The sequence below is a fragment of the Prunus mume genome, linkage group LG2 (assembly GCF_029339155.1).
Source record: "Prunus mume cultivar Tortuosa linkage group LG2, ASM2933915v1, whole genome shotgun sequence".
Classification (NCBI taxonomy): Eukaryota; Viridiplantae; Streptophyta; class Magnoliopsida; order Rosales; family Rosaceae; genus Prunus; species Prunus mume.
The window spans coordinates 32,477,647-32,505,626 of record NC_142699.1 but is presented as its reverse complement, the minus strand read 5'-3'; the positions used below and the strand labels follow the sequence as shown (position 1 = coordinate 32,505,626).

At 33.9% G+C, this 27,980-nt stretch overlaps 1 protein-coding gene, 2 long non-coding RNA genes and 1 other non-coding gene across 5 annotated transcripts; all 4 read right to left on the bottom strand.

The window, feature by feature from the left end:
- Window positions 1–67: 67 nt before the first annotated feature.
- On the bottom strand, window positions 68–5,560 carry LOC103323455 (xylose isomerase family protein). 2 transcript variants are annotated; one of them, XM_008225453.3, is made up of 21 exons: window positions 5,353–5,560; window positions 4,722–4,805; window positions 4,495–4,602; window positions 4,103–4,177; window positions 3,898–4,027; window positions 3,711–3,802; window positions 3,498–3,548; window positions 2,992–3,068; window positions 2,858–2,912; window positions 2,644–2,745; window positions 2,270–2,321; window positions 2,025–2,070; window positions 1,886–1,941; window positions 1,515–1,566; window positions 1,324–1,403; window positions 1,160–1,230; window positions 997–1,037; window positions 793–892; window positions 598–669; window positions 438–515; window positions 68–303 (listed from the first exon to the last, which is right to left on the bottom strand). In XM_008225453.3, exons 2-21 carry the CDS (start codon window positions 4,785–4,787, stop codon window positions 268–270), a joined length of 1,440 nt encoding a protein of 479 aa, XP_008223675.1. In that variant the 5' UTR covers window positions 4,788–4,805; window positions 5,353–5,560; the 3' UTR covers window positions 68–267. The 2 variants fall into 2 exon arrangements, with proteins under 2 accessions (XP_008223675.1, XP_088903300.1); XM_089047174.1 differs by lacking the exon at window positions 5,353–5,560 and adding an exon at window positions 5,239–5,345.
- Window positions 5,561–7,224: 1,664 nt separating this feature from the next.
- On the bottom strand, window positions 7,225–8,491 carry LOC107880483 (uncharacterized). The gene is made up of 2 exons (XR_016124483.1): window positions 8,166–8,491; window positions 7,225–7,507 (listed from the first exon to the last, which is right to left on the bottom strand). It is a non-coding gene; the product is annotated as an uncharacterized LOC107880483 (long non-coding RNA).
- Window positions 8,492–18,955: 10,464 nt separating this feature from the next.
- On the bottom strand, window positions 18,956–19,062 carry LOC148920078 (small nucleolar RNA R71). Its single transcript, XR_016124808.1, has one exon. It is a non-coding gene; the product is annotated as a small nucleolar RNA R71 (small nucleolar RNA).
- Window positions 19,063–20,227: 1,165 nt separating this feature from the next.
- On the bottom strand, window positions 20,228–22,618 carry LOC148920077 (uncharacterized). Its single transcript, XR_016123715.1, has 2 exons — window positions 22,564–22,618; window positions 20,228–22,015 (listed from the first exon to the last, which is right to left on the bottom strand). It is a non-coding gene; the product is annotated as an uncharacterized LOC148920077 (long non-coding RNA).
- Window positions 22,619–27,980: the final 5,362 nt, after the last annotated feature.

Below are 27,980 nucleotides of genomic sequence, written 5' to 3'. Positions count from 1 at the left end.
TTTCATGCACTAGATATTTCTTGAAATAGAAAGGGGGAACTTCAACAGCAAATGACCAAATCACAGCTTAAAAGCTCAATGTCAACGCTACCATGGACATGCATTTTATATCATCCTATGCAAGCAAAATATGCAAGTTCTAGACGGTTACAAGGATCTGAATCAACTGGTTACTTGTATGTTTTTCGGAAACATAGAAAAGAGTGTCCTTTATTGGTAATGATTACAATATATATTATTTTTGTTATCCTACACTACGCTGCATGTCTACAAAACCGACTGGAAAAGCATCTCCGCAAGTTCCTGAGAGATTCCAAAACTTTATTGTTACATTGTATCTCAGGCAAAAATAAACAATCACTGGAATACGTAAAGGAAAGTTCTGTACTTCATTGATCGAAGGAATTGTTTTAAACAAAATGTATATTTCAAATTACCTGCTTGGCAGAAGGAACTTTGGGTTCACCCCATTCTATGGCCTTCTTCTCAAGATACTCAAAATCACCCTTACCAGCCTGTCCAAGGTGCATTACCGTGCATTAGCCATCTAGGCAATTTAAAACCAACAAATGAGACGAAGTGTTTGAAAATTGTTACCTCTATATGTGCGCCAATTTCTGTATCGAAACTCTCATACCGCTTGCGAACAAGCTCATCCAGAGAACCATCCTTAATGTTGTAATTCACAAAAGAAGAGATATAATACCATGATTAGCAAGTAGAAACAAACATAAGATTCGTTGAGATGTACATAACGGAGAGTCTGCACACACACAGGGATGCACACACTACCTCAATGAGCTTCACAACATTTCGGAGCCCACGCGCCAGGGTATCCATTCCACTAATATGAGCAATGAACAAATCCTCAACGTCTGTGCTTTCTCTCCGTCTAAAGAGGTGAAAAAGCAAAACAATATAAGAGGGCACTTAGGTACCAGCATAACAGATATCACAATATGCAAAGACAAATCAAATGTAAAGACAGAAACTGACAATTTTGCATCGAAGTTGAATCCGCCTGGTGCAATTCCTCCCTGTGATAAGGGGGAAAAAGAAGGAACACACACAGATTCAGCTCATGAAATTGCATGCCCAACTGATCACAAGTTCTTAAAACTTAAAACATTAAAGTGAAAAAGATTCATCTCTGACATACATTCTTTACTACAGTGAGCATAACCAGAGTTGCCTCTGCAATATCTGTGAGAAATTGATCTGTATCCCATCCTGTGACAATGACAAAATGACCATATTATAAATTTCATTCTTAGATTGGTTCAGTACCAATAAATTCAAAAAAATAATACAAGTATGGTATACCAGTCTGAGGATCTCCAGTGTTTGCATCAATATTTCCTAATAAACCATTGAGTCTTGCAGTTTCAAGCTCATGGTGACAGCTGCAAAGAACACAAAGTATTCCAAATTTTCTCATGTGTTCACAAAACTTTAGGGAGAAACATGAAGTAAAGATTTGCTTCAGATGAGGTAAGACACAAGCTGTGATGTACCTGTGACCAGATAGCGTGGCATGATTGCACTCAATGTTAAGTTTAAATTCTCCTACAAAAGGAAAAGGGATGCCAAGGTTGAGGATTACTTCTGAAAAATACCTTTCAATGGGTTTGCACTTCCAGTTCCAATTTAAGGAAGGATACTACACTGTTAAACAAAACTTTAACATAAATAATTCAAATAAATGGAGTAGGGTGCAAAATGGCATGTCCGACAGGAGTACAAAAACCAAATACAAAACACCTATTGTACCGTATGAAATTCCACAATTCATCTCATTCATACAGCCAACTCTAGAGCTGAAACAAAAACTAAAAGTAACAAAGTTAAGTGACTCATGAATATAGAGGGTATGTGAAAAATTCACCTATTAGGCCATATTTTCGAAGGAAATTTGCTGATGTTGCAGCATCCCAATCATACCTAACATAATCAACTCATAGGTGTAAACAAACAGATGAGTGTAAACCATATTAAATTACTAAGTAATCAAGCAAGCAGCATACTGGTGTTTGGTAGGTTCTTGAGGCTTGGGTTCAATCAACAGTGTCCCTGAATGGCACCGAAGGGAGAGAAAAATATAAGCTCTCGAAGCAAAGCAATTCATGAAAAAAAAATAAAAATTAAACAAATAAAAATTCAAAAGGAGTGTTGAGAAATCATTCATAAAATTTTCAGTAAATGTGAAAAACTAAGTCAGTTATAAAACTATCTGGTATAATGCATTGGTATAAATTTAGCACAAGCATACCATTGTATCCAATTTTCTTCTTGTAGGCAACTGCAGCTTCAAGAAACCGTGCCTGTAAATACAAACAACAGCTCATGCTAAGTAATGAGGGAGGCATCATTATGAAAACAATGAATAGATCACAGTAACATGGGAGCATAAATAAAACAGATCCCTTGGTCATTATGAAAACAATAAATAGATCACAGTAATATGGTAGCATAAATAAAGCAGATCCCTTGGTAGGTTTGCACTACAGTTGCCAAAAGATGGTTTACTCAAGAAAAGTTGAATTCTTATCGAGCCAAAAAAAATAATAATAATAAAAGAGACAGAAGATGAATGCATAAATGAAAGGAAGCTCATAGTTTAAAATATCTGCAAATAAAACACACCAGATGATCAAGCTCTCGTCCCATGTCAGTATTCAAGAGACTCTGGTAACCCTCACGGCCACCCCAGAAAACATAATTTTCGCCCCCTAAATAATGTGTGACCTGCAGGATATGTAACACATCACAGACATTTCAAAGAAATAACAACATTAAAAATTTACATACATGCAAACAATTAACTTTATTAATTGTTATTACACACACCAACACCCACCTCAATGGCTTTCTTAACTTGAGCAGCAGCATATGCATATACACCTACTTCAGGGCTGTAAAGCATGTTGAGTGTATTAGTCCATGCAATGAGTCCAAGAACAGAGTATATTAAATATTTAATACAAAGATTACCTTGTAGCACCACCATGCATGTAGCGAGGATGCAGAAACAGCTGAGCTGTGCCCCACAAAGGTCGAATTTTGCTTCCCTACAGTCACACAACAAGGAATTTAAATGAGGGAGATGACTTCTTATACTTGAAACATATGTGCACAAACAAGTTGGCATCTATAGAATAGACAAAGGTGTTGAAAACAATGAAAATGCTAAAATAAGAATGCTGGTTTTGTGAATACTTAAGACATTTTACATTTTTCACTTCACCTGGTTAGCAATTAAGTATAGAAAATTTTGAATACCAATGGGTTTTGGAGGTAAAGTACAATTGACTCCATTTGCAAAGTAAAGTGACTAGAAAAGGAACATCAAACAACCTACGAGCCCTGGCTAAATTGCAGTCAAAGATTTAAGTATTTCTGTCACGTCTTTAAGCCTTTGTAACAGAACTCCAATTTGCATGAAAAAGGATTTCCTTTATAATTTATGTGAATTGACTCATATAATCAGTTCCTGATACCTGAAGCTCCTTAGCAAGGGCCACCACTTCATCCAAGTTTTTGTTAGATTCCTGTAACAATCATACAAAGTAAATGAACACTTTCCAGTTTTGTGTCATCTGTACTTTCTATGGAAAAAAAAAATTGTAATCTCCCATCTCATACCTTCTTTGCTCGCATTCTAAACAGTGTCATAAATTTCAGCAGTAAAGTAACCTTAAAAATTGACTCACCTCCAAGGTTTCTCCATCAGGAGCTATATCCCTGTCATGGAAACACCACCTATCGACTCCAAGCTTGTTTATGAACTCAAAGTTGGCTCTCACTGCATTTTCAAGTACACAAATATAAATATTTCTTTAGTTGATATATTCCTCAATGCCAAATGCAGAAGATTTAAATAACAGAGAATACTCTTACTTCTTCTTTTGGCCATAGCCACAGAATTAGTTCCATCCTCCCATGGCCAATTCTTTGTAGGCGCACCAAATGGGTCACCTCCTGTTCCACGGAATGTGTGCCAAAATGCAACACTAAACCTCAACCAATCCTATGATTGTCAAAAAATTCAGTCACAAACCATTAACTGCTTGATAAATTAAACTTATTAGAGAGAAGAACCAACCTTCATTTTCTTCCCTAGAATTTCCTCTTCCGCATTATACCATTTGAAGGATAGGGGGTTCTTGCTAGACGGGCCCTGAAAGACGAAAAATATGTATGGTGTATATTTGGTGGAACATAACCACTAAGGTTCGGCATTCATAAATGCAACAGCTTTGTAATGAAAACTTTCTTAAATTAATAAGAAACAAAATGAAAATTTGGCCAAACAAAAACAATAAAGATATTTTTTTATTAAGAAAAATCATAAAGAAATTCAGATGCAATCGTTCCTCAAAATCAAGTTAACTGAAAAAATGTATGACTTATATGAATCTCATGTGTATAGGAGGAAATTATTCTAAACAAAAAAGGTCTATAAAGATAAGAGAAATGTTTCATAAGTCTTTCTACCTCATACTTAATTTTGGGAATTCCAGGGAAAAATTCCCCTTTCCATTCCTCAGAATCACTACACCCACTTTCAAGATCCGATGCAGGACATGTTTGCGGAACAGCAATCTGCGTTGAAGACAAAAGGGATGACAACAAGAAAAAATTTCTAGTGGAAATAATGTTTAAACAAAAAATATATACGTATATATATAAGAAAATATTGTAGGTAGAGGAAGACGGTTTACCACTCCAAAGGTAACCACATTCAAACAAAGAAGAAGCAACAATATCCTCCCAGCCTTCATTTTCATTGTCTCATGCAAATACCTCTGCAATATACAAAACAGACCAACCAATTGATCATTTACCATAATTACGAATATACACACAAATCATAATTGTATTCTGGGAAAAACCCATTATCAGTTTCACACAAAACCTCTCTCTCTCTCTCTCTCTCTTTCTCACCTAGAGACCCCATACAGAAATTTAGTGAGCCCTCTGTGGAGAGTTCAGTCATATAAAGTCAGAAGGACGACTGATCACCACCCATCAATTAATAAACTCACACTTTCCATGAGAAATTTTGGGGAGACCCACAATCATAATAACACAGAGGCAAACATTTATTCAATTATAATGGAGACCCATCATCAAAATCAGCACATAATAAAAAGACGGGTTTCCACCAAAACTTAAAAGATTTGATCTTCAAAGCAGAAAGGTTCAAACTTTAAAGTACCCAAAGCCTAGACTACTCACTTGTTCTTAATTATCATATCCAACAGTTTCATCGAAAACAAAAAGGCAGTTGAAAATCAACCACACAAGGCTCAGAGTATTGTCTACAAAAACAGAGAGTGAGAAGAAACTTACTGAATGAGATGGGCTCCCGGCAAGTGCTAAAAAACCAAAGTCTCTGTGTGTGTGTATATATATATATGACTGGTTTCCCAAAATAAATGCAGAAATTTAATTTCCAATTAGTTCCAAATGGGATTAGATTAGCTCACCCTTATCCTTCCATAGCATTCAGGACGGTTCAAACTTCCAAACCATTTGTTACATGTGTTTTGATTTACCAGTTTACCCTTCTGGTTGCTGCTTATTAGAGATAATAACAGTGGCAAATGTGTCACTTGACAAATTCTCGAACAAAATCAGGATACCATGCCAATAAAAACAAAAAAGTACAAGGATTATCTGAATATGTATGATAACATTACACGTGAGGAGGTAATTGTATCACAGGCAAAATTTCATTGGACAGCTGCTTTTATTTCTCGTTGGTTATCAAACAATTGGTCTTATCGTAAGAGTGATCCGTTTTTATCTTATAGTGGCAAGGATCATTGTCTGACTCAGCGGTGACGATATCAAATTATCAATAGCCAAAACAGAACGCTAATTAATTTGATGATTTTGCGGCTTATTTAGCAAGCAGTTATTTTCTTTTTTTAAATTAACGGTAGGCACGGGTTTTAAAGACTGTTTGTTTTAATATGGCCATGCTTGTTAAGATTGAATGGAGATTGATCCTGGAGTCCTTGTTTCGTTGGCTTATGCGTGACAAATAATTTGTCGATGAAGGCAGGGAAGTAGCTCCTTATGAGGAGGGACGACATGTAACAACCTGATCTTTAATTAATTTTTAATTTTTAATTTATTCTATAGGTATATTAATAATTAAACATTAATTAAGAATTGGATTGTTACACGACAAGTATCTTGTACTATAATGAAATGGAGGAATGGGTTCTTATTATTCAAGTGTAGGTGACAGGTTACATACTAGAAAGATAAACTCTATGTTTTCTTACAAAATGACTCACACTTGAAATTTATAACGAACTCTCTTTGGCACATCTGAGGCTAAATCCCTCAATAACCCAAATCTACACAATCTTATCTCTCTATGTGTAACCCCTACAAAATCTCTCTCTCCCTCTGTGATCCGCCCTCACCCTTCTTAAACGTGTGTTTTTGTGTACCTCTTGGAAGATGTGTTGAGCTCTTACTCAGGTGCTTGCTGCAACACCTCCTTCCTTTCTTAGGTTGCTTGTTCATTTTGGCTACGAGTTATGTTTTTGGCTAAAAGTCACTTTTGGTCCCTGTAGTTTGGCACTTCAACCATTTTTGACTGTAGTTTCAATTCCATCAATTTTGACCATGTAGTTTCGTATTTGTAGCAATTCAAGGACAAGTTAATACTCCTGTCAATTTCTTTGACGGTGCAAATGGCAATTTACTCAACCCAAAATCCTTGAGCATAGAAGCTCGTCTGAAACTCCCCTGATTTCATATTAGGCTTGAAATTGGTCATTTGGATTTAGGGTTCTTCAAAAATTGGGATTAGTGGTTGAATTTCGAGACCTAATATGAAATGGGGAGAATTTCATACTAGTATTTACACTCAAGGGTTTTGGGTTGACGAAATTTCCCCTTGTATCGTTAAAGAAATTGACAAGAATACAAACATATCCTTGAATTGTTACAAATACGAAACTACAATGGCAAAATTGACAGAATTGAAACTACATGGTCAAAAGTGGTTGAAGTACCAAACTATAGGGACCAAAAGTGACTTTTGACCTATGTTTTTCCATAGTTGTTTTTCTATTGCTTGCTCATTCATATGGGTGCTTAGGTGGTTTCCTTCATACCCCAAAACTTGGAGTATGACATGTGTAGTGGATTAAATTGGTTATTAACTGAACATCAAGTGACTAAGTATGAAAGAGAAACATATCACACCAAGCAAGAACAACTTAGTAAGTTGTAATTTACAGACTTAAAATATTCTAAGCTACAAGTACACAAAAGGACTTGCAATCCCCTAACACAAACACCATAAATAGAGTACCAAACCACCTCATATTTACACCCTCAACAAAGTAGTTTTGCAAGTAACATAACAAAGATGTCAAAAAAAGCTGGATCATAGCAAAAACAGCTAGCAAAGCAAAGTCTCCTGGCTCAGCTCCTTAAGATAGCTCAGGGATACTAACTAATTCATCCCTTTGCTCTTGTCCTGAAATGATAAAATAGGGTGAGCTTCACAAACTCCGTAGGAATAATAAAGTGGATCCATTAAAATCAAGATTCCAACACAACGTACAACTTTGAATGCATTCAAACAATTCAATGAATCAAACCAAAATCATGTGTTAGTACTACTAATAGGAAAATTAACAATATAGTGTAAGAGATAAAGTATGGGAGTTCCTTCTTGTTTCAAATACACAACACTCAACAAATGCCTTTTCTTGATAACCCAACATCGTATTCAAAAGCTCTAGTCATCGGTCACGGCAACCGCCTCGAATTGTGGCCACCGAGTAGACCACAAACTAACCCTGATTAGGTTTAGGTTCTTTCACCCTAGGGAGACACAATTCCTTCTTATTCCATTCCTTATGTCTAACCTTCTCAAAACGCTTTAAAACTCACAACAGTTCAAATTACTCCTTTCTCCAAAACCTTTTTTCCTCCCAAGCCTTTGAAGTACTTTCTTTGATCAAAACCACATTAAACTTGGGCTTATAAAACACAAACCAATACCACAATTTTCAAAAACTTCATACAAAACACAATCATCTTGAAAAGTAGACATAACACACATATAGGGTCAAACTAAATGTATTGCGGAATTATAATCAAAATTATAACAAATCCTTTATTACCCCTACCTCAGAGGTTTACAAACAGCTGCAAGTAACAACATATAGCAAATCATACCCAGAGCTCTTTCTTGTTTCCTTCCAACCTAATCACATGTCTTGAAGTTATAAAGGGATGAGAGAATGATAGGTTTTTCTTAAAGAGCAAGAGAAAAGAGAAGATAAGTGGAGCAGTTTCTATGTGAAGAAGAAGAGAAATGGTGCAAATGAAGAGAGATAAGGATCTCAACATAATAAGAAACAAATAGCTCAAGAGTTCCAAAAATTATTCTCACCTCCTCAAATCTTTCCTACCATGAGTTGCTTGATAAATAAACATGACACCTAACCAAGTAGGTGACAAGGATGAAGTTTTGAGAATTTTGTAACTTAAGCACATAGGGGATTAGAGTTGGCTTTTGACCACATTAAAATATACTTATAAGCAAACATCTCAATCATGGAATTGTAAAACTAAAACAAAAACTCAATGAAACTTAGAGCATCTCCAAGGCATATGTTATATCCAACGTGGCACTTTTAACATGTTGAAAAAACAGCTGAGACTCACTTCAACCGAAATGTTAAATCCTACGCATGGTGGCATGGAATAACATTTCTCTCTCCTGCTGTTATTTTTGGTTGTTTGACTTTGTGATGTTATTTCATTATTTTATTATTATTTTTTAATTAATGTGCTTAGAAACTAATAAACCAATAAATATTGTAATAAAATAATATTTTAATTTGACATAACAGGTGGAATGTAAAACTCTATTATATGTCAAATTGCCACATCAAATTCAAATTTAATGTTTGATATTTGACATCTCTAAGCTCTTAGTATATTACACACTCAAATAGAAATTAAGCAAATAGAATGCATGAGCAATATAGTAGTAGTCATGTTACCAAAAACAAGATATGCCTAAATTTCTCTAATAGAATCTTATTGAGCTTGCTTTATATGCCCATATTCTATTTTTTCAAGTTTATTGAAACTTGCTTTCATGTCCAAAAAAAACTTATGAAAAACAATAAGAGTTTTGTAGTTTAGGTGGTCAAGAACTTTTACCCATGCACTTGAAGTCCTAAGTTCGAATTTCCCTTTCTCTAATATCGCTTGTATAAAAAATATATATATACTTATAACGAACAAAGGCCCTCATAAGCTCCTAACGTGGCTAGATAGTTGTAATTGGGCATAAATTCAAAGCTCATTTGTGTGGGGTCGAGAAATCCCATTTGGCCCACTTGTTTAGTGGCTTAGGGTTTTGAAGTTATCCATTTGTTCATGTATGTAAGTATTTATTCTCATTTTATGGTGTGTGCACCTCAACATTTGGTAAGAGAAACTCTTTCTTTTGTTTGGGCATGGAGATCACCATTTGGAAACATTTGAGAGAGCTATAAGCATCTAAAGCGAAGGCAGTGTGACTCACATCATTTGAAAGTGACAAAAATCTTCTGTTTTTTTTTTCTGGATGAGTACCACACTATCTCTTATTTCTCTTTGGTTGATTGTTTGTTGTAGCATTTTGAGAGAAAATATCATTTTTCCCCTTTTGTTTCAGCTACTGCAAAATTTAGTGTTGTTCTCCTTTTTGATCTTTGGATTTGTGAGCAAGAATTTGAACTTTGCTCTTGGCTCATTTGCACGAAAGTGATTTGGATGTTTGTGGGATTCAAGTTTTTGAGAGTTACACACTCTTTTGTAGTCTCCTTTGTTATTAGTGCAATTTCCTTGCAGTCTTCAAATTGGACCTCCTAGGCTAAAAAGCTAAACCATTATAAACCTCTATGTGTTGCAGGTTCACTTGTTTTTGTCATATTTTGCCTATACTTGATATCCATCTTATACCTGACGCTTCTAATTCCACACAACATAGGTCCTCCATCGAGAACAGATTAGCAGATGAGAAAACCAAAGAAATATATTGACTCTTTTCCTTTGTTGTATGTAAACAACATCAACCATACACACGAGAAAAAACAACATAAAGCCCATTTGCTTTATATGGATGAATAAACTTGGCTTTAGGCCTTTCGAATCATATTCTTTGAACTGATTGATGAGTCTTATTGATCATATTGGATTTGATTTATAATTTTTGTTCTTTCGCCCTTGCTATGCTCTTGGAACCTGTTTGGTTAATGAAAACGAATTGATGGGAAATAGAAGATTCTTTCCCATGTTCAATTTGTGGAGGAACTGGAAACACATTTTGTTTAGTTTTTAATTTATACATGTAAATTAAAAATATGCAATAAAAAATTTAATTAATGCAGGTCTTGGTATTTTTAATTGTTAATAAGGCAAGATTTGTCATAGAAATTGTTGATACCAAATATGAATTGGGCCTGCCCAAAAAAGCTCATAAACAAAGTCTCTCAACTTAGGAAAGTGGATGGGCTCAAAAGGCCAAAAACAAGGCCCAAGAACCTCTTAATACTCATGCGGTCGGGCCCTAAGGACAACATGTGGAATAAATTGTCCATAGCGAGCCTAGCGCCTGCGTGCTTCGCCTTACAAGCCCACGTGTTGCTCCATTAAAGCTTCCACCCAAAGGAAATGGCTATTACTATTCACATGAATAGTGGTTTGCAAAATATGTTTCCATCCATTGCTATGACAAAAGGCAAATACTATTCACTTTAACCTTTTTTTTTTTACTTAAGCGATTAATTTAGAGAAGATTTTCGGTTGCCACATGTCAATATTTATTATAAAAATTAGAATGAATTTTTTGAATAAAATTTTTGGATGAGATTTTCTGTATGAGATTTTCACATAGGATTAATTTTATTTATATGTATGAAATTAATCAATATATATAAAGTAAAAGACAAAGAATTGTGAAACATTCAAAATACCAGAAAATGCCCTTAGTTAATTCAAACATTAAAAATTAAAAATATTAATTAAATGAGGATAATACAGTAAATTCACATTTTTTTCATATTAAAAAAATTAAAAAAAAAATCAGATAATATGTCATACTTTTATAAAACATAACTACTCATATTATTTTTCTTAATTCTAAAATACATAATAAAATAAAACTAATTGGCAAGGGGCTAGTAATAATAAAATTGCTAGGTATGTATAAAAAAAAATGTTTCTGAATTTTTTGGAATTTTTCAGATTTCTTTTCGATGTTTTTGAAAAAAAATTTACATTGCTAATGTCAATCCTGACGTCAACTAGCCCAAGCACAAGTTCGGGCTCGTTTTGCCTTTAGACATGTCCAGTCACGTGGGACTCACTAATTGCCTGGACAGCTGAAACCCACTGGAACTCGCGGCTGGGGCTCCATGAAACCATGACTATTCCACTGAAAACTGAGCGCCTAATCCAACCGTTTAACATCTCAATAGCCAATTCCCTGATTTAAAGATAACAAACTAACATAATAATGCCACGTTTCACAGTCAAAACAACGGTACTTGAACCAATGAACACACGCCACCTCTCATAAACAGCATGGCATCATACCATAGCTCGACTTCGACTAGGACTCACACTTGACATAGTCCAAAACAAGTTAGATTCCAATTTCGCTTTTTTGTTGATTAGTCTTCAAACGGACTAATATTGTTTTGTTTAGAAACTCATTATTTATAAGAGGAAGCTTTCAATTGGTCTCCTCTGATATTATAACCAATCAAAAGAAAAATATTCAACCATTAGGATTAGGATATGAGATCATGCAATTTGATTTGGTTTAAAGTTGGACTTGTGCTTGTGGTACCCCGTATGCAAACAAACAAGCCAAGTCATCCAAGTCTCCTTCGAGGCATGCGTTGATAACATCAGCAACAACGTAAGGGGTTTATAACTGAAGTGGTGAAAATGAGTTATTTATGCATCCAAAATCTCCTTCTTTCAGCATCGCTTGTGTTATTTTTTTTTTTTTAAGGAAAACAACATATTATCTTACTATATATAAAAAAAAAAACATATTATCTGACTAAGGAAAATAACGTATACATGCGATGGTGACTGGCATCTTTGTAAAAAATTTATCTTCGCAGCTAATGGCTTCCATGGTCCATGGCCCTTGAAGCTACTTCCCAAATGATCCGTGTCCCCAGTAATTGACTAGAAGGTTGATTAATTAACTAATATACCCCATTTTAGAGATAAAGAAACAAAAGAATAAATTAACAAACCCAAAAAAAACATTATACCATTTTATTTCTATAAACAAACTCCAAAAAAACCTAAAACTGACAGCAAATACATTTATTTAGCTCAATTAATGAGATGAAAAACCTTCATTACCCTTTTAACATTAAATTAGTTATCAAATTTTCCTCTCTTTTTTTTATATTTTTATATTTTTTTATTTATTTTTATGGCGTTCATATCATAAAAAGTCAAGGAGGTTCACGCCCGCCTCCCAGCCAACGCTGCTACGCCGCCCAACATGAGCATGACCATGAGCATGACAAATTGTTCTTCAAAATTATGGCTTCCTCTCTCTCTCTCTCTGCCTAATTTGCAGAGGTCTTGTCTAAGTGTATTGAATTTTTTTCAACAACCCAAATTTGCTTTGTTGTGAATTTAAAGGCCAAAAATAGCTTCTCAGTGGATAGATGCTCAGAGAAACAAATGCATCAAAATTAAGACTGGCATTATTTGTCAGTGTGTAATTATTCCTCCACAGTGAGGGGAATTGGACTTTCTTCCCTTTTTTTTAAGTAAAGACAACATTAAGGGGGTGTATTCAATTTAGATTTTAAAAGATTTTAAGAAGTTTAGGGGGCGTTTGGTATCCTATTCAAATAGGAAACTCAAAAACTTTGATTTTTCTTTTAAAACAAGGAGTTCTTAAATATATTTTTAAGATTCAAAAACGTGTTTGGTATGCAACTTGAAAACTGTTTTCAAGTCTTAAAAATTTGAGAACTTAAGTGTTGTTAAAAAAAACTGAAAAAACAAATATTTTTTGTTTTTGTTTTAATAATTGGGGTGTTTTTTTAGTTGTTCTTGAGTTTGAGTTTTTAAAAATAGGGCTACTAAACAGGTTTTCTTTGTTTTAGACTCAAATTTTGTTTTTGAGTTTAAAAAGTTGTATTCAAGTTGATTACCAAACAAGCCCTTAAAAGTTTAGGTGTATTCAATCATGATTTTATAGAAGTCTATTATGAGTGTATTCAATTTAGACTTTTTAAACTCCATTCAAATTTGGATATATTCAATCATGACTTTAAAAGACTTCATTAAAGTTTGGGTATATTTAAAAACTCATTGATTTTAAAGGAAATACAAAAAGTGGTGGATTTCGTTTGATAATAGACTAATTTTAGGCCTGACAAAATCTTTGCTTCCCCATAGAGATTTTGATAGATATATTATTTTTATTCTCAAGATATGATTTCACCACTTCTACTAATCTTATCATGACTATCACCAGAGCCGCCCTGCCGCCACCACCACAATAATCGTTGTCCCCTGCCCCCAGCGCCACCACCACCCATCGTTGCCCCCACTACTAGCCCCACTATCACCACCTCCACCACCACCCTTACCCCTACCTCCATCACCACTACCACCTCCACTATCAGCCACCGTCATCACCACCACACCACTGCCAGCATCATCACTATCACTACTCTGACACCGCCACCGCCACCATCTCCACCACCTCACTCCCACCACCACCATCACTATCACCCCCACCTCCTCCACTACCTCACTCCCACTGCCACTGCCACCACCACTACCACCCCCACCCCCACCTTCTCTACCACTACCTCCCCCACAAAATACCATCACCACCATCACCATCACCATCACCACCACCCCATCGCTATAAACTTCATTAAAATCAATAATAAAATTCTAACAAACTTAGTTAAAATCTATACACAAATTCAATCAAAATCTATATGGAGTTTGTAGAATTCAATCAAACTCAATTAAATTCAATTAAACTCCATCAACTTTATAACTCATTTAAAATTTAAATTGAATACACCCTCCTAAAATTCCCATGAAAACAAGACTATACCTATCATGATTTTGACAAATCTTTCACCTTATGATAATTCTAAAGACCCTCATCATAGCTTCATCAGCAAAACTCCGATGGTTGGAATAGGCTTAGAGTGCATGCAACATCATGATCAGTCAATATTCTAGTTAAGGTCAACGAAAAGGAAAATGAGACCATAGCTCATAGCCTCATACCTCAAGATATTGCGTGTTGGAGGTATGAGGCTACTGGTCAAACATAATTACTGAGTCTTAGGCTTGTGGGGACGTGCTTGATGTGAAGTTGGGTAGGTAGATACATGCGCATATGATTTTTGTTGGTGAGTTTGCGACGAATTTGTATGTAGGAAACATCATGATTGATATACATGTGATGTGTGGTTTTTTCGGATTGTGGGCGCATGGTGTTTGATGAAATGCTTAATAGGGATGTGGTTTTTTGGACCGAGTTAATTGTTGCTTATAATAAGGTTGGGGATATGGGATCAACTCGGGAATTGTTTGAGGGGGGCATGGATGGCAATAATTCCTAGTTATGCCATATTAATTAAAAAAAAGATATTAACATACATATAAAGGGCTCGTTTGGTACGTCGGACTATATACTATATGATTCGAAATAATATGAGGAAGAGAAGTTCAATATAGGATACGTTGGTTAATTCATGTTAGCCAACGAAAAACATAAACAGTATGCATAAAATGATGAAAAGAAAAAAAAAATCGAAGACTAAAAACAAAACAAAACGAATCTCTCTCTCTCTCTCTCTCTCTCTCTCTCTCTATATATATATATATAATATTATTCTTTTCAATTGTTATCTTAGTTTCTAGTTCTCAACAAAGTGGAAAAGTGGAAAACAACAAACAAAAATTGGAAACATGGACAAAGAAAAAATTCATAACCTAATTTCCACAAAAATTTAATAAAAGATGAAATATATAAAAAAGAAAGAAGAAGCATATTGGAGAGAGTGAGAGATGGATACCTGGAGAAGAGTGAAGAGAATAACCCGTGGAGAAAAACCCTAGGGAGAATAAGATGAAAAGAGCGTCTAATTTTTCTCGTAGAACGCGTGTTCATTTTCCTTAGCTGTATAATTAAGCGTGTATTATCTAAACCAGGGTGTGTGGGTTGTATTAGTTAGTCAGGTAAGGAGAGTATTAAAAGCCCAACTCGTATAAAATAGTCGGGTAATTAAATAATACAAGTTGACACCAAACACCTGACATGGACTATTTACTCATATCCAGAGTCTAATACGCTGTACCAAACGAGCCCAAAGTGTATTAATAGTTATAAAAAGTGTATTAATAGTCATAGAACGTGTATTAACAGTTATGAGAAATGTATTGACATTAAGCTTGGGTTGCGTGATTGATATGTGTATTACCAGTCATGACGACTCCTTGGATTGCATGATTGATTGATTTTTCCCATTATTAATTTTTTTAGGCTTATATACTGTAGTACCTCTTGAAACTTCAGTCAAATCTCACTTTACCCTTCCAAAGTTAAAGTGGCTCCTTAACCCCCCTTGACCTTGATTTTGTGTTCTACTTTATCCTCACCCTTAAAGCCATTTAAAAGACCGTAAAAAATGTTGACGTGGCAATGTCATTATGGTAAAAGCACCTACGGTAGCCAATTGTTGAGTGCAGTCAACTTCCTATGTGGCATAAAAGACCCCACAGGCTTTTAAAATCCAAATACAAGCAACTCAGTTCGTAGATTTGTCCAAAAGATGAAGCTTCTCAGTCGAAATAATTTGGGGATTAGGGTTTGGAGTGTGTAATCGGGAGAGAGAGAGAGAGGGAGTAGAAAATCTGAGGAGTGAATATTGCAAAAGAATCAAAGAAGAAGAATCAAAATCTTGGGATAAGCGAGAATATTAGAGAGATTGAAAAGGACAATGACGGTGCCAAGAGAGAAAGAAGGTTCTCAACTCGTGTAGAGTAAGTGGCCCTTCTTTTTTGAAATGGAATCGACAAAAGGGAGAGATTTACAGAGTGTGGTCCAAGTTCAAGCTTCTTTATTGTCTTCTTGCTTTGTTGGATAGGGCACAACAAAGGTGTCTTCTAGACTACATAAATTTGTTAGAGATATATAAGTATGAAAAAGAGCTTGGCTACTCATAAGTCCATAAATTTACACAGTTATGTACTCTTTATACTTAGTTTTTGTTGGAGAATTTTATTTTAAAATGACTAATTACTTTATTTTCTCAATTTTCAACTTTCCAAAGCAAGTAATTGGTTTTCAACGAAAATATGATTTTTTGGTGGAATTTTTGTACAAGACTAGTTAGAGATGAAAGCTAAGATCTTGAAGATGATTGTGAAAATTTTCTAGAATTTTCGGAGCAGCCAATGAGAGCAATCTTTGAAGTTAAGTCAGCATAAGGTCCAATCTTGTCAAAACTGTGCTTCTGTGGAAGAATGATTATTTGAAAACTTTTATGATTTTTCCTCAAGGCGTGCGATATATGGTTAGAAAGATAAGACAAATACCTACAATTTACATATTTTTTTCAAATTTTCTTGAAGGAGGAATGACCCCAAACGTGCATTCAAAAAAACTGACGTGTTATCCCAATCAAAGTAGGAAGAGGAGTCAATTACTTACCCATTTTAGATTTATGTTTAAATTAGGTTTTTCTTTATTTTTGGGCTGTTGTCAAAGCCCAACTAAGGTAAGAATAGATGTGTGGTGTTTTATTTAAGCATGAGAAACAACTCCTTTGGGGTCATGCAAAGACTGGGAGAAATTGGAGAGGCTAGAAGAGTACCTCAATCGACTAAGTTTTATTTTGGAAGAATGATTATTTGAAGACTTTTTTATTTTTTTCTCAAGGCGTATGATATATGGCTGGAAAGATAAAACAAACATCTACAATTTACATATGTGTTCCAAATTTTCTTGGAGGAAGAACAACCCCAAACGTGCGTGCAAAGAAACTAACGTGTTATTCCAATCAAAGTAGGAAGATGAGTCAATTATTTACCCATTTTGGATTTATGTTTTAATTAGGTTTTTTTTTTTTTGGGCTATTGTAAAAGCCCAGCTAAGGTAGAAATAGACGTGTGGTGTTTTATTTGAGCATGAAAAACAACTCCTTAAGGGTCACGCAAAGATTGGGAGAAATTGGATACGCTAGAAGAGTACCGCAATTGACAAAGTTTTATTTTTTTCTTCCTCATGTTTTTGCTTATGCTGAATTCTATGATTATGTATAACTAATTTTTTGTTGCTAAGGCATGATGTAGCCCTAGTATGATAATCTAGTTTTCTTATTTTACCTATCTATTGATTGCCGTTTGATGTTGGATTCTTAATCACTGTGCTTAATAACTTGGTTTATTATCTTGATGCGTGATCACCGCCTACACTTTTAATTGAGTTAATCAGATGTAAATTAGAGTAAATAACATACTTAATTTGAGGCTTGCTTCTTGTGATTAGGATTTGTAATTCATCTAGGGTAAATACCATACTCCTAGGGTTTACATGCTTGTTGGAGGTTTTAACTAATCTTAATGAGTTTCTATGTGTTGATATTTGACCTAAATACCATAGGTGAATTGCATGTAGGAATATATGAGTTAACCTAAATACCATAGGTAATTCATGAAAAAGGAAACTAAGCGGCGACATCAAATGGTTAGTTAATAGGTAGGTGAATAAGAGGCTAGATTGGATTACTAGTGGTGAATTCATTGTCCTAGTGCTTTTATCAATTTGAATTTCTCATCTTGTGTTTCGTGACTTTCTACTTGTTTTGTCTTTTAATTTCGTTGTTAATTAAATTGTTCTTTCAAAAAACCCTTTTGTGTTTACGTGAGTATGCTATGTGTTTAATTTCTTGTTTATATAATTAGAGTAGTTAAAGTATTTTTTGAAGTAAATTAGGTTAGACTAGTTGGAAGTTGAACTCAATCCTCGTGGGAATGACCTCGTATTTTCCATACTAAATTACGATTGACCTTGTGCACTAATGAGTATAATTTGTGTTTAGACTAATCTTTATAATCTCCATTTTTCAGGTTGTCTAAAATTCACAATACGATTTTGGCGCCGTTGTTGGGAATTGTCTTAATCAACTACGATTTAGTTCAATCTTAATTTAGCTTTTCAATTTTCTTTTTGTTTATTTATTTTATTTTATTTATTGTAAAATTTACTAGAAAATTTTAGATTATTGGAATTGATTTGTGTTTCTTGTTTGTCTTGTTTATTAAGTTTGGCTTAGTGTATGATTGATAGACGCTCTCAAGGTCAAGACCTCATACTGTTTGATCCTGAGATTGAGAGAACAGTTAGGGAACGAAAAGACAAATTCACTCACTCACTGGAACATCAAGAAGGCGGAGGTTCCATTGAAAATATAAACGAGAAGAGTGACAAAAACGTTGGGGAACAACAATTAGCGCAAGAGGAAGCAATTGAACGAGCACAACTTTCTTGAGCTATGAAGGAGTACTCCATCCCAACTATTTCCAACACTTCATCATGTATTGTAGTACTAGAAGTCAAAGCAAATTCATTTGGACTCAAGTCCAGAATGATTCACTTGTTATCATCTTTCTATGGCAAGTCGAACGAAGATCCTAACATGCATATTCGGGAATTTTTCGACATTTGTGACACCATCAAGATCCTAAATGTCTTTGATGAAGTGGTTAGGCTGAAATTGTTCCCATTTTCATTAAAGGATAGAGCCAAAGCTTGGCTTCACTCACTGCCAGCTGAATCCATTAATTCATGGGAGGGATTAGCATAAAAATTTATCCAAAATTTTTTCCTATGCAGAAAATGAATAAGCTTAGAAGACATATGATGTGTTTTACTCAAGGAGAACAAGAGCCATTCTATGAAGCTTGGGAAAGATTTAGAGAGTTGCTGCAAAAATGCCCTCATCATGGCATTATTGATTGGATGTAGATGCACTTCTTTTATGAAGGACTTACGACTGCAAACAAACAAATGGTTGACTCTGTATGTGGAGGTGCATTGATGGAGAAGACAACTCAAAAGGCATTTGATCAATTTGATTTGCTTGCCAATAATAATCAACAATAGGGCAGTGAAATGACAAAGAAGGTAGGAATTCATGAAGTTGACACAAAAACTACGGTTGCTGCTCAAATTTCAAGCCTTGAGAAAAAACTTGAAACTCTTATGAGCGTTGATATTCCACCTTCCCCACAGCAAGTTTGCGCCATTTGTTTTGACCTAACTCATCTAATGGAACTTTATCCATCTACTACGCAAGGTTATGAGCAAGTTCGCCAAGTTAATTCGTTTCAACGACCTCAGAATGATCCATATTCGAACACTTATAAGTCGGAGTGGAGTAACCATCCAAATTTTTCATGGAGCAACTAGCAACAACAAGCTAGTTCTAGCCATCCCTTCCAGCAGCAAATGCAGCCTTCAAGTGAGCTTAAGAAACCAGCGTTGAATGACTTAATTGCACAATTTGTACAAACTTCACAACAAAATCAGAATACTATGCAAGTGTCCATCACTAAGTTAGAAACTCAAGTAGGCCAACTTGCAACTATTGTGCATGAGAGGGCGTAAGACAAATTCTTAAGCCAACCCGAAATTAATCCTTGAAATGTTGAACATGTCAAGTCCATTAGAACTCTGAGAAGTGGCAAGTCATATGATAGACGAGAAAAAGCCACGACAAGTGCTGGAAAAGAAAAGGAAGGTATAGAAGAAACTAAAGGACTACTTATAACACCTACCCAAGGCAAACCAGGTGATTCCGAAAGAACCACTAATGATGATCAAATCGCCCCTATAAAAGAAAGGATTTATGTTCTCCTACTTTAATTTCTAGCAGCCCAACGAGTCCATAAACAAAAGAAAGATCAAATGGATATTTTGGAGATGTTCAAAAAGGTCCATATCAATATTCCATTGTTGGACACCATCAAAAAATTTCCTTCTTATCCAAATTTTTTGAAGGATGCATGTACAACAAGAGGAAATTCGCATCGTATGAGAAAGTGTTGTTAATTACAGAGTGTAGTGCGGTGTTGCTCAAGAAATTGTCTAAAAAACTGAAGGACTTATGAAGTCTTACAATTTCGTATATTATTGGTGATGTTCAATTTGATAAAGCATTTTCAGATTTAGGCTCAAGCATTAACCTTATGCATGTTTTTCCCTCGCAGCATTCAAACAAAAGTTCCATCACAATCTCATAATTTATTGTCCAAATTTCAATAAAATAGCAAATCCAAAACCTGCCTCTGACTTTGGACACATAAAGAACCTCCGAAGTAGGTTGAACTCTGTACAAGAAGTCTGCAACCGAGCAAGCCTCCCACAGTAGCAATGAGGTGTAGTAACAGCCAACTCTTCTTCTTGTGAAGGTTCTTTCCTCATCTTCACACCCTTTAATTGAAGAAAGATGGCGATTTTTTTTTTCTCTAGGTATAGAACCTTAAATCCTTCAAATGGTGGTAAGTAATTTTTATGGGTTTAGAAACCCTTTCATCGAAGAAGAAGAGAGTGAATTGTTAACTGGGGTCCACTTCACCCCTTCAGCTGCTAAGATTTGGATTTTAAAAACCGGTAGGATCAACTATGCCACAGAGGATGCTGACTATGCTTAGCAATTAGCCACCGTAGGTGCTTTTACCATAATGACCCTGCCACGTCAGCATTCTTTACGGTCTTTTGAATGGCGTTAATTGTGGGGGAGGAGGGGAAGGGAGTAAAGTGGAACACAAAACTATGATCAAAGGGATTAAGTGGGCTACTTTAACTTTGGGGATAAAGTGAGATTTGATTGAAGTTTTAGGGGGTAATAAGCCTTTCTTTTATTTTCGTTTGGGTTTTCTTTTTTAAATGTAGGCTGAGCTTGTTTTGAGTGTTTTGGGGTTTTTTGTTGTTGTGAGTTTTGGGGTTGGGCTTGTTTTAAGAAAATTGATGACAATTTTGTAATGTAAATGAGCTTTGGATGTGTTTCTAAAGTACATGTCATATATGGGCTTTTTATAATTTGTGCCATTATATTGGGTAGTGAAGCTCCCTTTTATTTTTATTTTTTTCATTTTGTAAACGAACAATTTTAATTTTCCTATTTTTTTTATTGGCAAAAATATTATCTTCATATAGCACCCACAATCAGTGCCGCCCCTGGACAAGGATAGGTAGTGCGATTGCCCTAGGCCCACTATCTAGAGGGGGCAAAATTTTAATTTTTTATTATTATTATAAAGAGGTATATTATATTTATTATGTATAGTTTTAATATTTTTTTATTTTAAAAAAAGTAACATGAGTTATTTCAACTCTTTTAAGCTCTAATTGATTACAAATTTGAAAATTTTAAGTTTGTTGTTGTGGAGGGGCATTTCTCAAATTCCAAGTTATGTTGTTCTTTGTTTATTATTTGAAGTATTAAGGGGGTGTATTCAATTGAGATTTTAATAGATTATAATTACATGATTTTAATGTAATAGATTTCAGCATGATTTGTAATTACATGATTTTTCTTATGATTTTAATAGATTGTAATTACAAGATTTTACTTATGATTTTAATTAATCTAGGACTTTCTTGTATTCTAAAAAGTAGATTTAACCGAAGTGTGGATTAGATTCGGGTTAGCCATCTTTCATCCATTAGTTAAAGGATGCCAAGCCTTTAAAGAAGCAAAAAGTTGAACTTACACCAATCTTAGCTCAAGTTATCATTACTATATGTCATGTATGGCTTTCTTCAAATCATCCCTGTTCTAGAGCTAAAACCATAGTGGTCCCAAACTTCAAACATAACTATCATTAAACTAAAACCATACAACTATTAAGTTTTGGATAAAGAACTTGGTCTGGAGCTGAGAATTGACGTAGGAACAAGCTACAAGAAGGAAAAATCTTGAATTAATTGAATTTATAAATATTACAACAGACAAGTTAATTGAATCAATTCAAATAAGAAATTAGACAACTGAAAACAAGTCAAAATGGTCCAGTTATGACATGATACTAGTACAGAACACTTGTCACTCAAATTGATTCCACAAATTGACTAAAGAAAGACAAATAAATCAAAGGAAATAAACGAGCTGAAAATCTATTGAGAAAAATGCACGCATATTGCATAAATATGAACAACTATTGAAAGCAACGTATCAGAAATTATTGTTTAGATATTTGAAGGTAAGCCATCTGAGTCACCTTTTTTATTGGGCAAAGAGATTATCCATAAGATCAAGGCAAACAAACAGTATAGACATGAAGCCAAAAGAAAGGCAGGAAACACCTCTTGCAACCAAACAATCAGGAGAAAAAGAAAACAAGATAGACTAGAGAAAGCAAAGAAAACAAAAACAGCTATCTGAGTCTATCCACTAAATACAGAAGGATCGAGTCTGGTTAAACCAAGCTCTTGTAAAGCATGAGTACCTTGTTTATCTTCATTTGTTCATCTTCCCCAAAAACAAAAAACGTGAGAATCAGGCATAGGAGGGTGGGATTTTTTTATGGGGTTTGGTATTTATATCACATACTCAAAAGTCTCACACAACACACCATTTAACGAAATACCTCAAAATTGGTAAGTTTTTGAATACCGCCGTACTTTTTCTTATCTTTTTAAAGTCTTAATTGAATACCACAAGACTTGGATTGATTATTTAAAAATCTTAATTGAAATACCACCAAATTTTTATTGATTACTTTAAAATCCTAATTGGATACCACTGGACTTTTAAGCTTCAAAACAATCTATTAAAATCTCAATTGAATACACCCCCCCTAAAATTTCATTAGATTTCCTTGTACTATTTCTGATTTCAAGTAGCAATGATCCTTGAAAAAACAACAATCTGAAATCCAAAAAAGAAAAATAAATGATTGAATTGTTACAAGTATTTATCTTGTTTATGCATTAGATTTGAATGTATCAAGCATAGCCTCTTATTTTAGATTTTTATATATTGAAGTCTGAATTGATAAAATTTATTTGTCTTGAATGTTAAAATTTTAATTAATTCGAACAAGTTAAATCTAGATTGAAAAATGAGAGTGAGTCTAGCACTTAAGTGAATATATATATATATATATATATGTTGCACTGATACTCCTAACTAGAGGGGTATACTCATATTTGATACTCAGATACTCGTATATGATATGCCAATACTTGTATCCAATATACCGATACTCTCATCAAATTTGCGGATATTTGTATTTGATATGCTGATACTCCTACTATCTTCCGATATAGTTAATTTTAAAAACTCCATTTGTAAAGACCCAACCTTTTCTTCTTCATAGAAGCTAGGTCTTCATTTCATTTGAGAGAGAATAACCAGAAAAGTAGAAGAAATAGGAAGAAGGGATTAAAAGCTATCATATCTACCTCTGGTGATAATGATGAACGAAGTTACAGATTTAAGAAGGGCTTCTGAATGTTTTAATTTATTTTTTTTTTGCTTTTTTTTTTTAATGATTTGAACAATCCTATGAGACTTTTATTTTGTGTTTTGTTTATGTAGACTTGTATTTTGTGTCTAGTTTTATGTTTTGACTTATGATGGATGATCATAACATGATGCATGCAATATTAATTTTTGCTATTTATATTATTTTAATCACCGTATTGGGGCCATATCCGTAACCTAGTTTTTAGAATTTTTCCATATCACATCGTATCGGTGTATCCATACTAGTACCTATACCCGTGCAATATAATTTAAGGGCCTAATTTTTTTACATTTACCCTGGACCCTAAAAAATTCTGGAACGGCCTTATAACAATATTATTCAACTAGTTTGGTGGTTCAAAAAATATTTTGATTTGAAACTAATTTAAAGCATGCTAGCAGCATGACACATGATGGAAGTTACTCTATATGGAAATTATTGGTAAAAGAGAAAAGGTGTTAGGGGGTGAGATGGAGAAAATAAGTGTGTGAACTTTAAATTATTGCAAAAAGAGAAAAAGTGTTAATGGGTGAGATGGAGAAAATAAGTGTTAATTTGTACACGTTTCATGTGGTTAAACTTATTGAACTTTTTGATGTCTCACGTTTCATGTGGTTAATTATATATATTTTATTTCTTTTTGTTTTTGTTTTTGTTTGGCAGGAGTTGATGATGGTAGTGGTAGATTTACTTGGAAAGCGTCTCACATTCGAAATTTTTCTTTATGATTCTCATGGATTTGTTGAGGTGCCCTGTTTAGCTTTTTGAGGAATCATTTCTCATGTCTTTTTCCTAAAGAATGGAAAATAAAAATTACTTTCCTATATTTAATTTGTGTGGAATTGAAAATCAAACTTCATTTAGTTTAAGACACGAAGCTGCTATTTGTACTTTATAAAATAAAATAAAAATCATCGTTCACCCACACTCAGTCATTGAATTAATTTGTGGTATGTTTACTAATCCGTAATTGGATTATAAGGAATTGAATTGAGGAGGAGTTGAATTGAGGATAATTAGATTCCGGATTTCTATTGAAATTTTTTACTAAACCATATAGATTGAGGTGAGTTAGATTCCGAGTTCCTATTAAAGTTGTTTACTAAATCATATGAAATTGGGGTAGGAGTGATGTTAATTACTAAAATGTCCTCGTTGTTAGGTTAAAATAGATGACAAATTTGGAATTTTTAAAATTGTGTGAGGATGTAATGGGTAAAAAAAATGAATTCCTAGTGGGTTAGTTCTTCAGGAATTAGAATACCACCTCCCATCCAAGAATTGAATTCCTCCAAATTTAGAAATTTAATTCCTAATTTTGTATGGGTCCTATTTACTTTTCAATCCCTTGATGTGAAGTAAACGTATAAATCCTCCATACGTGAAATCCAATTCCTGATAAGTAAACATACCATAAATGTATTATGATAAATTAACACAAGAACTCTCTTAAGATATATATCGAAGATCTCATATGACTGTTAGTGTTGAAGATGATTTCATGGTAATACCAAAGTGAGTTGCTGTAAAGGTGTAGTAAGTGACATTCTGAGAGAAGGTTTTTAGAAGGTCACACTATAAAATTGGGTTATGATAGGGAGATCAATTTTAGATACCACCTTGTGTATCATCTCTTTAATAGAGGTGGAACTCACCAATACAATAGATCCCACGCTCTATTAGAAAGATAGTACACAAGTTGGTATCTAAAATTGGTTTCCCTAGTATTTTCCATATAAATAAAAATTTATATTCCAATTATTGCTGCGTATTAATTGCAAGTAATCAAAAGCCTAAAATTAGTTGACACTCAAGGGGTCACATGCAGCATATTGATTTAGATCCAGAAAATTGCTTCCGATACCAAATGAGAAAGACATACGTGTATCACACTCAGCAAACGCCATACAATAATTTTTTCTCCAGCACATATAGATTTCTAGGGAAACGAAGTTCTAGAAAAATAATCCTATAGTTTTGTTGGTTAAGAGTATTTACTCCTGCATTCGAGGTTCTAGCTTTGATTCTCTCATCCTTTAATATAGCTTGTATAAAAAAAAACGACCCTATTTATTTCTTTTTGATATATATATTTCAGATATTTTCTATACAGAACTAATTAAATGAGTGAAATAATTTAAAAGCAAGTTAATAAGCTAATATTGCATTATATTATTACCAATCATTCACCAAGTACAGTCTGTAAACAAAACTTGGTGCTCACACTTACAGACGAAAAAAATTCATAAAAATGCTTGCACTTTATATAGCTGGCAAATCAGGAAGTACTAAGAAATAAATTTTCCATGTGTTAAAAGAAATGCCACAAAGACATGAGCTAAAATAATGCAATCCCCCCAACATATGATGCTGAAAATGCTGAAAATGAAGCCCATGTCATGTGTATACAAATGAGATTTTTCCTGCAAATTAATTAATGAATTAATTATTACTTGTTATGTAATGCCAAATTAATCAATCATAATTAATAAGTAACACTCTACCATGTGGATGGAAACCCAAATTTGCTAGTCTTAAAGGAAGTTGACATTCAAAATCAATTGATAATGAGGAACTAAACTCGGACTGAGTCCCATAACTTTTTAACTTAGGCGAACATTCTCAACAACCCTTGGTGGGGAGAGACAATCAAGTATCTACTGAATTTGAGAATTAAATGCACTCAATCAGAGATCCTTCAACAAACTCCCATAGTATCTACCTGCAAATTTGTTATTAGTATGAGAAGAGAATTAATTTGTATAAGTAAAAACCCATGACTAGGATCCAACTAGTTACCTAATTAAGCATAAAATCTGATTTATTGTACTTTTATTTCAACTAAGCCATTATTGCATTTTGTATATTAATGTAGAATCAATATGAAAACAAAAACAGATATGTCTTTTTTTTGAATTAATTTTGAAACATTTTAAAATTTAACAATAAATTCAAATTTAAATCGGTTTGTTTAATAAAATGTTTATGTTATTTTCTTTTAGATACCTAATCAACACAACTCCCATCAGGTGCCAAATAATGTACAACATTTACAATACCTGTGGGAAGTACCTATATTTTATTTAAATTATTGTTACCTGTAGCATGCATGCATATCTTCCATATTTTTATTTTTATTTTTGTAATTTTACGAGATGTGAGAGGGAATGACAACTAAAAGAAATGGGGTGGTTGATATGCTATTAATAGGGAGTATATTAATTACAATTATGATAGTTAATGAAATGCTTGAAATAAATTATAAATAAAATATGAAGTTTGGTGGCAATGATGTAAAAACATAGAAATACTACAACCTCTTATATCCTACCCAAAGATTTAAAAAAGGAAATAGAAATGATCTATATTAGCTCTTATGACAAATATGAGAACTTCTGTCAAGAAAATGGGAAAGTTCGTATTGTGTTCCAAAAAAAGAAGATAATGCTTTCCTCGTTGTTTATTGATGTTGTTTAGTCACAATCTAATACGCGTGTTAAACAATAATTAAAATGAAAAATAAATGCACTTTTGAAAAAAAAAATAAATGTTAGTTTATGGTTGAGTCACATTAATTAATAAATAACGTACGTGGTCCAGGAAAGATACATGGTCCAAGGAAGAGCTGATGTTTATCTAAAAATTAAAAAAACCTCAATTTCAAGGCTGGTTAATTATTTGCTTGGGATTGGGACTTCTTCAAGTTGTATGTATAAATTGATGAAACATCAACGTTGTCTGCTCCATCTAGCTGTTGTCATTCATAATTATTCCAACGGGTCTAGTTCAGAGATAAAATACAAAGTCAAGCCAGAAGCATTCACATTCTACATTTCAACACTGGTAACAAATCAAGAGGCTACAGTTCTTCCACATACCCCAAAGAAAAGCCACCTACGATTATAATATGTAGTAATGAAGTTCACAGATTTTTCTTCCACAAGATAAACAATCATATAAATTCCTAAAGTCGAGATCACAGTTTTCGTCCATGAAAATAATGATAAAAGTTTCTTTCACGTGCTTAAAATCAAAAAGGTAAACGTGTGGTACGTGATAGTTTTGCATATTGGAAGAGATGGGCTTGCCTTCAAATATGACCATTTCTGTACAAATGGTGCCATGCACAAACCCCTAATCCTTGCAAACTTTTTTTATTTTTCTAATCTAAACAACGGAAATGGGATTTAAATTCAGATGCAGAGTAGGAATTCGCTTAAGCCAACTTAACTAAGCTAATATATGCCGCCCTTGTAAACTTTATATAATAGAAAACTATAACTATATACTTGATTTCATTTCATATGGATGAGAAACAACGGTGGATTTAGCTATGAGCTAGAGTAGTGCTAAATTTGGTGATGAAAAAATTGTATTAACCTATATCCAATGGG